This window comes from Hippoglossus hippoglossus, chromosome 5 (genome assembly GCF_009819705.1).
Source record: "Hippoglossus hippoglossus isolate fHipHip1 chromosome 5, fHipHip1.pri, whole genome shotgun sequence".
Taxonomy (NCBI): domain Eukaryota; kingdom Metazoa; phylum Chordata; class Actinopteri; order Pleuronectiformes; family Pleuronectidae; genus Hippoglossus; species Hippoglossus hippoglossus.
The window spans coordinates 29,734,104-29,748,708 of NC_047155.1; the positions used below are offsets into that span (position 1 = coordinate 29,734,104).

General features: G+C 41.1%; 1 protein-coding gene and 1 long non-coding RNA gene across 9 annotated transcripts in view; one reads left to right on the forward strand and one right to left on the reverse strand.

Moving 5' to 3' along the window:
* Positions 1 to 13,733, reverse strand: part of cadpsa (Ca2+-dependent activator protein for secretion a) — a 164,195-nt gene extending 150,462 nt beyond the window's left edge. For 6 of the 8 annotated variants that reach the window (XM_034586801.1, XM_034586809.1, XM_034586808.1 and 3 more), the window contains exon 1: positions 12,959 to 13,733. In XM_034586801.1, the coding sequence (XP_034442692.1) occupies positions 12,959 to 13,309 (351 nt within the window). In that variant the 5' untranslated portion in view covers positions 13,310 to 13,733. The remainder of the gene's footprint in view (positions 1 to 12,958) is intronic. The other 2 variants (XM_034586805.1, XM_034586804.1) reach the window with 1 other exon arrangement.
* Positions 1,941 to 14,605, forward strand: LOC117762278. Its single transcript, XR_004613984.1, has 3 exons — positions 1,941 to 2,068; positions 2,194 to 2,199; positions 14,594 to 14,605. It is a non-coding gene; the product is annotated as an uncharacterized LOC117762278 (long non-coding RNA).

Below are 14,605 nucleotides of genomic sequence, written 5' to 3' on the forward strand. Positions count from 1 at the left end.
GTTAAAATCCTACTATTAAGAATGTATGAAAGCTGTATTCAGACAGCATTCAAACACACCACCCACTCACATGGCACATAATCAGTTGCTGACTGACATTCTGTGAAAAAGTTTAACTGCAGCCAACATCCCCTCACAACCTAATTGTTGCTGTCAGAAAACACTACCGCTACCATTCGATGGCAATAAATGTACCTTTTCTGTTAAGCTTTGATGTCACAGACATTGTGTAGAGCTTTTGATTTAGAAAGATTCCACTAATCTAGCACTAAGGGATCAGGGATTATTCCAAGGAGCCATCAGTAAATAGAGACTGACAGCATGGGCATGTGTGAGTTTTCTGCTCTCTGAACTCCTGACCATCATGCTTCATGTTCTAAAGTTCACTTTATCCAAAGCACTTTAGCAGATGCATTCTCCTGTAGTAATGCACCTTGGATTTAATTGTTGCTTGATAGTGTTTCCCTGTACATGGCCTGCATGTCATCCAAGAGCCATAGTCTTATTTTCGATTGTGTTGTGTTGACGGAGTTCCAGGAACTGATGGAATCTTGAAGGGGTACTCAGTTGGTCTAATGAAGCCTCGTCGAATTACTTTAGAGGGCCTGTGTTATGAAAGTGGGGTGTCTAGTTTGATGGACATTAGACATTTACCAGACAGTAAGGGTCTAAAAAAAGATGCTAATATACTGCTAAGAATTACCAGAAATTGTTCCAATATTTTGGAGGCTGAATAATATGGAAGCATGTTGCTACCATTCCATTCTTTTTTCCATAGAGTAGTATTAGAGTAAAAGGGAGAATATCTTGATTTATGTCCTTATCTTATGGATATAAATATAATTTGCTGGAGATGTGGATCATGTAACTATGAAATTTAACAAAAACAACACATGAGGTACAATCCTGGCCAAGGTAGAACAAGGAGAGACCATCAAAAAGAAGTACCACACCATCAAAGCAAAGTATTCGACATACCAGGGCCGCCTTGTACTTACCAAGGCATACAGTAAGTGTGTGAGGTTTTCTGTCTTAGACTTTTTTAAGTGAGTAATACCACTTCAGGTGAGAGAACAAACCTCTATAATGTACTCAATTAGGTCTTCAAGTGCTATTGAAGACAAAGGACGACTCCACCACCAGAGGACCACACACAAGACATGCATGCTCCTCCGTTGCTGCCAGACATTCAGTTATCTCTGTGGGAGACGCTGCAAAGAAAGTGAAAAAAATCCTGGATCTGTCCATTTATTTTGATCCGCTCCAAAATTTAAAAGGTTCTTCCACTCAGATTTGTTGTAATCCAGTGTTGTTAAATTTAATTCAATTCAATTCAATTTTATTTGTATAGCGCCAAATCATAATATACATTATCTCAAGGCACTTTACATAGAAGGTCAAGACCTTAAAGTTTATAGAGAAACCCAATGAGCAGCACTTTGGCGACTGTGGAGAGAAAAATCTCCCTTGTTAACAGGAAGAAACCTCTAGAAGAACCAGACTCAATGTGGGTGACCATCTGCCTCGACGGTTGGGGTGAGCCGAGAAAAATGGGGAAGAGAGGAGAGATGGGTGGAAAAGAGGGGAGAGAAGAGAGAGAATAGGGGGGAAGGGGGGAGAGGGGGACAGAGCGGAGAGGGAGACCAGGAACACTTGTGCACCTACAGGTTAAGTTCTGACTAGTTAGAGTGTAAAGATGATATTGATGATAGCAGCAAAAATTCATAGAATAATTAATTAATAATAGGTATTAGTGTTAATAATAATAATAATAATAATAATAATAATAATAATAATAATAATAATAATAATAATAATAATAATAATAATAATAATAATTGTTGTTATCCTGCATCATAGACAACACCAATGAAACATTTATGGATTGATCAGGGCTGGAAGGTAGATGCACTAAGGCAGGACTGTTAAAGAAGAGCCTAAGGCAGGGGTCGGCAACCTTTACTATCAAAAGAGTCATTTTGCCCTCTTCCACCAAATAAAATTTGTCTGGAGCCGCAATACATATTTGATAACACAGCTTATTAAGTGTTATATATAGTTATACTCAGTGTTGTGCCAGTTCACACTTAAAATGAACTAGTTCAAAGTTCAGTTCATGCAGATGAAAATTAACTACTTCACGTTCATAGTCCAATTTTTTTAATTTTGAACTAAGTTCACGATTCCAAAAAGGAACTAGTTCACGTTCATTTGTTCCAATTTTTTATTGGGATGATTTAGGTGACAAACATCATGACAATCATCACAATCATGTGTTTGGTTATGAATCGATGGTGTCGGATCATGTCTGCGTGTCGCTCCGGTCACTTTAACACTGAGTCCTGCTGTTCACGTCACGTCTCGTGTTGTACTGAGCAACATGTTGACAATTCATTAAATGCAGCCTCATAAACTCTGGAGCGAATCAAACAAACACTGAGTGACTTCATGTGCTGATCAGGTCCTGATAACTAGTGATGAGTGTTTATTAGTTCCAGTGAGAGCAGAGTGGAGGACACAGAAACTCCAGCTCGGTACAAACCAACTGCAGCTTCTGCTCTGATCATGAAGCAGCTGAGACCAGAGAAACTCTGTGTTTCACTGTTCTTCTACAAAGTCACTGACCGGCTGCTTCACGTGAACGAGCTCTGATCTCACTGCGTGTGTCTCTCTCAGCAAGTTAGTGGGGGCGGAGCCCCTGGGCCTGTGTGTGTGTATGTGTGTGCGCTGTCTGGGAGCCCGCACACACACCCACACATTTTCTCTCGCTCCCGGTATTTCACATGATGGCCTGATACGATGATAATTTAAAAAATGAACGTGAGTGAAGTTCACTCTAATCATATGAAAACTGATTCGTTCAGTTCATCGTTCATGAAAAATATAATTGTTCATGCACAACACTGCACAGGGAGCCACTGCAGAGCCGCATGCAGCTCCAGAGCCGCAGGTTGTCGACCCCTGGGCTAAGGTAAACATCCTGACACGATCCACTCACTTAATTTGTTTCCCACAAAGACCCACCTTTACCCTGAATCTGAATGGTTTACACTAACCCCACCCAGTCATCACTCTTCATGCCTAAATCTGATCCTCCAAACCAATAAATCATAGCCAATCAGATGCAGAGTGCTTAATTGCCCCATGAGGTTGGTGTCAGTCTATCTAGCTTCCTCTTTTGCTCCTGTCATAATTACTACGCCCACTACAGGTCATCTAATAGATATACGGTATACATGGGTTGAAATAAGCTGCATATGGGCTTGTTTTCTACAGGATGTTGTGTGTTACTGTCATGAGAAACTCAACAAATCTCAATGCAAGCAACATGAAAGTAATCAATTTGTAATTGAATATGAAAATGAAAAATTCAAATAATGCTTCCTCTGATAAACTCACAAAGTGGATGCTAGTAATGCACAGTTTTATTTATTACCTGCTGCTCCCCAGAGGTGAACCACGGGTGGAGAGGGTTCAGGTCAGCTTTCTTCAAAAAGCTGGCTTTGTCAGGGGGATGGGACAGTTTAAAAGTGACAAAGCAGCACACAGACTTATAATTAAAAGAAATATGGTATGCAATAGGCTTTGCACTATGGTATCGTATGTCTGTGTAGTTGCCGATCAACTATGGGCATTATTAAATAGGGAAAAAATGAAAGGCATATTTTTGCGGCTGCGGGTAATCAAAGGTTTGAAGTGCACTCACTAGTGGATGCTAGTTAGGATAATTCTCAATCATCAAACAGTTTGAGTAGAATTTGATTTGGCTTAGTTTGGACCTGACATCAGCTGCTGTGTTTATTGACATATTTTGTGTATATGAATTACATTCTCAATACAGAATATGTACAGCAGTGATTGTTTTTATGGTGAATGTAATGGCCTGGAAGGCTCATCATTTCATTGATTGCTTTTGATATGACCTCACAGGTGAAAGCTTGTGGAGAAGTTTTTGTCGACAGTCTAAAAGGCCAAGGACTCTTCATACTAATTACCCTGTGGCACTATTAAGATGAGTGTCATATTAGAGTCACAATAGATTGGATAGATATGATGACTCACCCTCAATTTAATTACAACACATTCATTGCTTTCTGTGAGTGGATGTGTCATAGAAACCCATACATTGAAGCATGTGGTGTATGTTCATGTGTGTGCTGTGTGGGTGTGCGTTTGTATATGAACACAGCAGGCCATCTGACAAGGCTTTCATCATTATTAGCAGCCTACGTGCTGTCCTCATGAATTATGCAGACACTACTTAACTGTTTCTATAACAAACATACACACACACACACACACACACAAATGTGCTGTGAACCTTGTGGTGGCATATTTCAAAAAGGTTATCCTTTCTTTAACAGCCTCCTTTTGTGTTGCCAGACACACTGACAGTGACAGAAGTGAGAACTTGTAAGTGTTTTGGGGGGGGGGAATCAAGCTGTAAATCAAGCTGTAAACAGCTTGATTTACAGCAGGAATATCACTGTTGTTTCAGGTGTGTTTTTAATGGCTTGTGCCTTGTCTGTGCCCTGTTATTTTGTTAACAAGGCAAAATCGGGTCAGGGATACAATTTTGATGTACTGTAAATAGAAAAAACTAATTTGTTGTCATACAAAGAGTCAGATGTGGAGAAGAAATGTGATCATTCTGCAATTAAATTGCAATAAAGCAGAACGTGCAGGATGTTCTCTGGTTCGTTTATGCAAACACTGACACTGTATAGCTGGTTTCAGACATACACTGAACTCCAGAGATTCTTCGCACTTTCTCCGGAGGAGGTGCATGTGTGAACACAAATGTCAGAGTGAGAGCCTCCAAATTATCTGCAGACTTTGTACTAGGGGGCCAGGTGAAAGTCAGGAGAATCTGATGTGAGAACACAGCAGAAGATCCCCCACTGGATTCACAGCGAGAGAGTGGAGAGGGTTGATGATGCTTCTAAAATGCTAAACAGATGCAAAAAGAAAAAAAGAAAGCAAATATATCTGGGTGATGAATCTATGGACCCCCAGATATTAATATTGTTTGTCACTGTAATAACGTTGGTTGGCTGCTGATGACGTAGCGAGTGATGTCCCAATTCCTAGGGCAAGATTTTCTAGTCTTACCCCTTGTGGCTCGGTTTGGTGGGGACCCTACCTCGCAAGGGGCACTTCATATCTATGGGCAGGACCAAGGGAGAGGAATTGGGATATACACTCAACACTGTAAACTTTGGCCATGAATGGAGCGAGGCTTGTGAGCTAGTTCAGGCAGCCAACTCGAGCTGCGCTACTTTAATCATGTGACATATATCATGTGACATACCTCACTCTCCACAATCATCTATATTACACACCCACCCTATTAGGTGGTCTATGGAAGCAGAGACAATTTCCAATCCCCCCCTTTGCTCGCCCCGCTGCTGCGTCAGTATTCCTGCCAGTTGCTTCAGCCCCTCCACCATCCCATCACCCACCTGTAGGCTCCGACAGGGGATTATAAATAATTTCTTATCACTAGAGCCTAGACATCAAACACTAACATGTTCTACTGTTGCAATAAACATTTGTACACATGAGTTGTCTGACTGAATTTGATTATACAGTTACAAGCAATGTTAAAATTTCACAAAGACATATCATAAGTATTCCCAGGGACAGATTTTTAAAAAAAAAGTCTGATAAAAAAACAAATTATAATTTCAATGTGCAAATTGTAAAAGATACTTTGAGACTTCTACTCATCATCATGATCATATTTTCTTTCCTTTATGTTCCAATTCATGTTAGATGAACGTCTTTTGTCATCAATGTTGGAAATATAATTATTTTATTGATGTGCTCAGCTACACATGGCATCTATTGCACTTGTGATCCTGGGAGAGGGATCCCTGACACCTGTCTCCCTCTGAGGTTTCTATAATGTTTTCCCCTGTTTATAGTTTTTTTTTTTTGTTCTTTCATACTCTTGTTTAGGTTTAAGGAAAGAGGATGTCAAAATCAGTTTAGCAGTTTCTGTGGAATTTGGATAACTAACACACTGTTGAAAACATAACCTCCTTGGCAGAGATGATACTGTAACTGTGGGTATAGAATAAAATATAGTGAAGCATTGAACAGCTACAGAGCCAGATTCTTCGCTCGGGAGTTCGTGGTGACAGTAACAAGGCAAGGAAAGGGGCAAATGAATTTATAAAGCACCTTTCATACACAGAGGTAAATTCAAGGTGCTGAGCAGAGAGCAGAGCTAAAAGTGAGGGAATGTTGGACTCACGTGCATCAACACATGTAACTCTAAAGGCTGTTCTGTGTCTGCTAAATGTGCAAATAGGAAACGGTCCCAATAACATCTTCATTAGGTGTCAGTGTTGTGTTCATCGTTGCTGGCCTACCTACTTCTGCCAAGTAAAAATGTTTGAAACTCAGTCTTCATTAAACAGGTTTGAACATTAAAGAAACTGGCTTCATCTCTTTTCAGCCCACAACATCTCAAGCCCAGTGCAGTACCACCCACTTCCCAGCTGACTGGCAAATGTGTTTGAGAAGACTTTCACTAGACTTTCATTCTCTGTCTACCTCAGCATTTTCTCTCGTAACACACACACGGATTCTGACATTGTGTCTGAACTGTGATGCTGATATATTTGTGAATGGCTTACATTCAGGAACATTTTAAGCAATTTCCTGCTCTCTCTAAAAGTTGCTTGAACTGATGATTATGTAAAATCGCAGCCTTCTCACAATTCATCATCATCCTCCAGCACCTGTGTCAACATACTCCACCCTCCCAGCCTCACTTTTTTTCTGTCAGAACACCTAATAATAACACCTGATATCCCTAAGAATTGCATCCATATTGACTTAATTGAGTTTATATCCACTAAAAAATATCTGAGACAATGCAAAAAGTAATGTTTCGTTTAATTCGTAAGGTTGAAATTAAGGGTAGGAGGATTAAAGCATTTATATTTACAGAATGTGTTATTGTTGCATCTGCTGAAAGTAAACCTACGTTTACCTACTTTATATACCGTGGAATAGCTGAATATATAACTGGCATCATATATACACAGTATATGTATCTTAATGTTTGAGTATGAAATTAGAATTAAGTTCCACTCACCAAGGTTACACATATTTGTATGAGACTATATGGCAAGTGGCTGTAACCAACAAATGTGCTTGTTAGTAGAGTAAGTTAATGCACAGCGCCCTTCATCATAAATGAGGATGGTAAGGTGAGCCCCTCGCTGCACATGTAGGCATCATCCATGTCCCTGTGGGGGAGAGTCTAATGGAGACAATGAAGAGGATACAGTGGAGCATGATGACACCAAAATAACACGATGACACATACAGACAATAACAAGACCTTTAGTCAGCACTGTAGGGGTGATCTGCTGTCACCAGTGCCCTTTGTGTGGAAACATAGAGTTAACATGAAGATGAGCTTTACCTGATAGTAAACACTGTACAACTCAGGCACTGTTTGCCCCATTTCAACAGTCTAAGCTACCAGTGTGGGGAGAAACTGCCTTGGGCTGACTACAAATAGCAAAACATGTGTAAAACTCAAATGTACTCAATAGATTGCAGACCTACGCCAAGGCCTAACAGTCCCCTTCTGAACCCACATTTAAATTTACTAGATGCAGATTTTTAATCAGATCTGCAACAAATTGCACACTTTGTGTAATTCTGCTAACAAACAAACAAACTGAAGAAAAAATTAGCTTCTGGGCAGAGGTGACTACAAAAGATATGATGTGCCAGATGTTTTGTAAAGGCCTTTTCAGATACAAAATAACAACGGCACCCTTGTGCCCTAAAAAATCATTTATTTTGAATTAAATCCACCACACAAGGATGTTTTTTACTGTTCCGACCAGAGCACGTTGAACTTGACTGGGGTGTGCTGTGTCTTTCTTAATGTTGTCCTTAATCTCAACAATTTCCACTGACATCCAATTTCATCCTAATGTTTTCAAAATTTCAGGAATTTTAGCAAAAGATGCTAACTAAAAGCTATTTTGCTTTGAGATCACGCAGGCTGCGATACCCATCAATATGTGTAGAGCAGACCTATGAGTATCCAGTAGTTATTACTGCATTATTATAGGAGTAAACTATATCTGACTCTTAGAAATCCAGGTCATGGTATCTTCAGGAGTTTTCCATATATTCCCTGTGTACACATGTACAATTATGCGAGTACCCAATTGTCAATACTAAATTTGATTTGATTTGCTACTCTAATGGACCCTAAAGGGCCTTTTTAAATGCGTTTTCTATTCTCTATTTCCTGTTTGATATATTTTCCTCAGTGTGTCTTTTGTTTTACATACAGTTTTTGTCTGTTTTCCTGCCTTTGTGTTCAACACTGTGAAGTGTTTCACCTGTCTCCAATTATCCCTGCTTCCCTTGTGTAGTCTCCCTGCTCCAAGTCCTCTTTGTCAGTTCATCTGTTCAGTTCCTTCACTGTGACATTGTGCAAATGATGGTACAGTGAATACATTTTAATGAGAAATAATGAGGCTAGTAGTTCCAGTTTGTAGATAGGCAGGCAGATGAAAACAGGAAATCCAACTCAAAAACACAAGAAACCTACCACATGAGAAAACTAAACAGCAACACAAATTCACAGCATGTCTTAACATTGCTGCCAGTCTCTCGTCTGCAGTCCCAATCAATCCCTTTCAAAACTCCACACGCTCTGACTAAAAGGTAGACTGCTCCTTCTCCTCCTTCTGGTAATCCCCTTGCCATATACTACTCTTACTTTCCCAGTTACCGGATCACCCACCTCCTCATTGTCATCGCTGGTTGTTCTCAGATTCTTCCCCAGCCACTTTCTGGCCTCAATGCACTCTGGCCCTGCACTGGTCTAACCATAGGGTCTAGCAACTGTGCAGATTAAGCTGGAGGCAGGGGCAGCGAGCTCTGCCACTCCTGCTTTGGACCTCAATCAATTAATCACATTTTATTTGTATAACCCATATTTACAAATCACAATTTGTCTCATAGGGATTATCAAGGTGCCACACCCTCAACAAGAGTAAGGGAAAACTACCAAAAAAAAAAACAGGACAGACAGAAGTGCACTAGATGTGGCATGTAGCAGAGCACATCAATAAAATAACAACTTTACAACATTGATGAGAAAAGGCGGTGTTCAACATAAATGTAGAGGTGTATCAATGTTTAAAGTATTATTTTATATTTAAGAAAATGTTCAACAGAGATGCCAATAATAATAGTATACGTGAGTAGGCATTTCATATATCTAGGCAATCTTGTAATCATAATCCATAAACAGCTGCCAACACATTCAGGATCCATGGTCACAATCCACGCTCCACCATCACGCTACAACACTTTGGATGGTCACCCACAACATCCAGGGGTTTGCACCGGAAGTTAGCCCTCCACACCAAATAATGCCTAAATTGTCTGTTTTGCTGATTTTAGTGTTCAGAGTTTGCAATGACTTGTTATTTAGTGACCAACTTGTTCTTGCTTGTAGCATCGGAAACCACCACAAGCTCCAGAAAGAAGCGTGAGAGAGGAGATGTAAAATACACTGAGATGGGTTCTGGAACATAAATCACAAGTATCTTCTTATGGACATTAAAACAACTCTATGAAAGTGTAAAATATGCAACATTTAATCTCTGAACCAGAAATGTAAAAGTGACCATTTGTAGATTTGCGTTACATGCTGGAATATATGACCAGTCATAGCTGTAGTGATAGAAGTCATCAGTACTCCAGACCACAGCCTCGCTGCCGATTTCTTACAGCAGCCAACTGCGTTACTCTGACAAACAAACTCTCTGGGGCCCACAAAGAAGCTTGTCTATGGAATGCCATTGGAAAAGAGACTCTTGACAGGTCACCTCCAACTGCAAGCTCGGTCAATTATTACTCCTTTTTGACATTTTCAAGATTTGTTACCTATTTATCCTTACACCTTCTTATTTGTTAGTGGATAATAGAGAAGAAACAAAGGGAGAGAAGGGGCTATTGACATGAAACAAAGGTCGAACTGGGGGATGATGAATTAATGTGGTGTGCACCACAACTGTGCAGCTGTCAGGACACCCAAACCACAACTCTAGGTTCTACGAATTTGTATGCAACGAAGGCAGGAACAAGGAATCAAACCAGGGTTCAACAAAATGTTTTTGACTGGTGTACTTGGAGGGCAATTTTCATTTTGGCACTCATCTTATACCCTATTCTTTTCGGAACCACACACTCCGACACTCTCTGACCCTCCAGCACAACACTGCTCCTAAATAGGATCGGACGTGTGTCAAACTCCACTCAGCTTTGGTGATCTATCATTCCAAGTAATAAGAGTAGTAATTGTGTTTTGTCTCTCCTTGTTGTCACAAACAGCTTTTGTGACTTGCTTCCCATCCATTTACATGATTTACAATACTGTGGTTACTCTAAAACCACTGAAATCTATATTAGAGGTGAACTTCTTTGTGTCAATGTGTCTGACAATTTCTTATAATGTTTTTTCTGGGCCCTGGAACCATATACTGATTTAAAAATGCGTTAATGGTATTTGAGAAACCTGTTAAGTTGCTCCTGTACTGAATTTGTAGCTTCTACTTTTAAAATCCCTCGTTCAGATTGATGTTGCAATCAGACAACAGGTTTTTAGTGGGAGAGTAGTGAGTACACTATTTTTGTTGTATTTGTAAGTGTGCACATTTTAAATTTTACAGCAGATTTAATACAAAGTGGTTTGAGTTAACTTAAACTGAGCATTATCACGTTTCTTTCTTTTCAGTAAGTGGCTGCCAGACAGTCATGATTCCCTGTAACACTCTATAAACACTTATTACTAACTGCCTGTGCCAATGTCAAGTGCAGTGTTGAAGCCACTAGAGCAGAGGTCACTAATAGGTGGACTATGGTCCAGATCTGGACCCAGTGACTGTCCTCTCCGGGCCCACACCTATAACCGATAAATAATCGAATGTTGTCAAATTTTGACATTGTTTCTATTTTAAAGCTTTGTTAGCCTTCATGGCACTATTGGTGGTCCAGGTAACTTATAGACCAATTGCATCTCTCATGACGCCACTCAGCCAATCTGTGAATTCCGTTGAGCATTCCGACTGGAGTAGGGTTCAGTTCGAGCTTGGTTGCTTTTCTCTCAAACAGAAAATATGACACCTGAGCCGCATTATATTCTATACAACTGTAATATCCACTGAACCAGTTCCTTGCGGCGTGATGTGTCCTGTCTCATCTCGTGTTTTTGTGATCCATCAAAGTTTGAAAAGCAGACATGCTTCTCCTGGAGCAGTGTGTGACTCCCCATCACTAGTCGGCCGTGTAGTGTGTGCTCACCATGACTGCAAGATTCCCAAGCACAAGACAACAAGTTGTGTTGTGTGAACTGCACAGCGATCTGACAACTTTGAAAGTCATGTAGTGCGAACTTGGTTATACACACCAGGGAGGGACGAGGGGAGGAACAATAGACAGTGAGAAATGTGTCAGAGAAATGCACAACAACAAATAACTGAGGAGGTTTGCCTTCCAGGATGTATCTAGTTTTGTGCAATATTTTGCAAAAAGATGGAGTATGAACCTATGCATACACTCTATGTGTCACTCAGCTAACATGCTACTGTTGACTAAATAAGCCGTTGAACCTTTGATTTGTGGTATCCCTTGTACAGTCTGTCTGAAGTCTGTTAAAAAACTTTCAATGTAAAATAGCTATTTCTGGACCAAAGAAAACTGAAGGGAGCGTTTTGGAAACACATCAGAGATCATGGAGGTTCCCTTATGAGTGAATGTACTTTCAGTACAGACTAGCATGCTACACAGAGCTCTGTGGAAATGGTGTATTGGACTGAGTGCTGTCTGTGAGTGCAGCTTTATTGGATCACTGGTGCAGACACAATAACAGTCTGCAGTTGCTCTTGCTTACAAGTTACTTAGACTGGTGTAGAAAAGGTGTAGGCTAAACAACTTTGAATGTAACCATTTCCAATGCAAAATTTGTCTGATTACATTTATGATGTGATGAGTGACGTACAGACACTTTACATCACACAATGTACAAACAATTTAATTTTAAGTATGTTGACACCATCCTAACTGCAGTTCCAGTACAGACCAGCGGTGGACTGCAAATAACCCCCCTGTGTCTGTGTCTGTGATACAACAAAGTCATAGAGTCTACCTAATTCATATATTAGACCGGTAACCCTATAAAGCAGCTATCCCATAAGACCTGCTTACATCACCACTGATAGACACAGAATGACATGGTGAGTGGTGTAGAGAAGCTATTTCTCACGTGCTGGCTTGAGACAAGCAGGAGGGGGAAACATCAATGATGCGTCTATGCCCAGAGGCAATTCTCATTTGTAAGAGCTACTACAATGGGTGGGAACGAACTGAATTCACATACTCTCTCTCTTTTAGCCTCTCCTCATGGTGCCAACCCTGTCAGTTTAGTTTGAATAGAACATCACATTGCTCCTGAAACCTTTTTCACCTTTTAGCAGTTTCTCATTTAATCTTTTTGATTTCGTCATTACAAGATGCTGTGTGTAGGGACAAAAGAAAATATTTTCAATCGGAAAAAGGCTGCCTGTGGAGTCGGCATTTGACATTTGTGAAGTTACCGTCATAGATGCTTTCTGTGCAGTATCATCCTCCATCCTGTCTATTAACCACCTTTCCTAATACAAGTATTGGATCGCCGTGTGGTGTGATGTGTATTTAGAAGCCTGTGATCTGTAGATTCGTCTCGAACTATAAGGCTGAGTGAACTAAATTGTGTTTTCTTGCTCGACCAAAAGCCAACATGGTGCGACTCCGGAAGCAACAGTTGGTGTCATGTATCCTGGACGAGCCTTGTAGGAGTGAAAGGTGTATTTAAATCACAGCTTTAAAGTTAGGTTCGTGTTTTTCAGATTTTGAACAATGATCTTACCTTCTGCTGCCTCCTTGCCATATCAGTAGGTTGTTTAGCGTTGAACGGATATGCGATGCAGCGCATCACAAACACATAGAGCTGGAGTCTCTTTTTCCTCTCCTCCTCTTCCCTCTGCATCTTCTCCAGGTCCTCCTTCTCCTTTTCGCTGCCGATTGACGGGCTGGGGCTGGAGGGTCGGCCACCGCCGCTCCCGCGGCCCCGGGGCTGAAGCCCTCCTCCGCCGTGGCCGTCGGCAGCTCGCCCCGGTGACAGTCGGGCTCCTCCGTGGCTCTTCGGGGCCGCCACCTCTTTGCGTTCCACCTCCAGTACCTCATCCCCTTCCTCCTCGCTGGAAGACGGGTCCAACATGCTACTGAGGCTGTTGAGGTGGCGACTGTAGGCCTACCTGCAGCAAAAGTACAACTGTAAAAGTAGAAAAAAAAATACCGAGCAGCTTCAGAGACGAGCACAGAGGGAGGGATTCGACTGAAGCTGCTGCGGAGACGCACAACCTGACTGATGAGCGACTGTTGCTCCTGAAGAAAAACTGTCACCAGACGAGTCTGTCTCAGCAAGAAAAATGAAAGTGTTGGTGTGGAGTTGGTATCGTGATTTCCAGACCTTTCAACTCTGCCAGTCAGTGGCACATAGGAGGGATTTACCATGAGCGCAGATATAAAGGGGGAGGGGTCGCAGCGAGGACTGATGATGATGTGTTGATGCTCTGCTGCCTGCGGAAGGAAGAGGCAGGGCCGGGAGCTGACCGCGGTGCTGAAACCCGATCCCCGGCTGCTCCGGGATCAGTTAGATCAGCCTGCGAGCACAAGAGATGAACAGCCACCTGATGAGCCAGCTGAGTCAAAGGAGGTCACATCTTTACAGCAGCAGCCCGGATTCAAAGGGCTGTGGCTTTCACAATAAAAGCTGATTTCCACTGATTTCATCAAACCAATGATGTCTAAATGTTGAAAACATGAAAATGTTTGAAATATTAAGAATAGGGTTCTATTTACTGTCCCTATGATGTTTGGAGAGACTGCCGCTGGTTCAACACGGGTCTGAAATTGTGCCTACCATCAATTGTCTTAATAAGAGCATATCAAATTATTTACATTTATAACATAATAACATTGACATGTATATATAAACAGTATATACAGCTGTATCTCTCTCCCCATATTTATTTCCTTCATAGAATAAAAATACAATGATCATATAAGATTATCACATTTTAGTTAAAGACACTTTGCAACTGGGATTTAAAAATTGCAATGGTTGGAGCATTCCTAAGATCATCATGCAGTTGGCTCCAGCGCTGTGCTGCATAGTGACTAAAAGCTGCTCCTGTTTAGTTTTTACCCCAGGCACCACCAGCAGACCACTCCCCACTGACCTCAGAGGTCTCGCATGGGTTAAATTGCACGAAAATGTCTGTTATGTATTTGAGAGCAGCTCCATTAAGAGATTTAAAAATCAGCAGGAAAACTTTCAAATCAATCCTGTAGCTTACTTGCAGCCAGTGTAGAGATTTAAGAACAGGAGTGATGTGGGCGGTCTTTAGTGATTTGGTTAAAACTCTTGCAGCTGAATTTAGGATGAGTTGTAAAGTGCATGCTTATCTTTTTAGGAATTCCTGTTCAAAGTCCACTGTAGTAGTCCATTTTA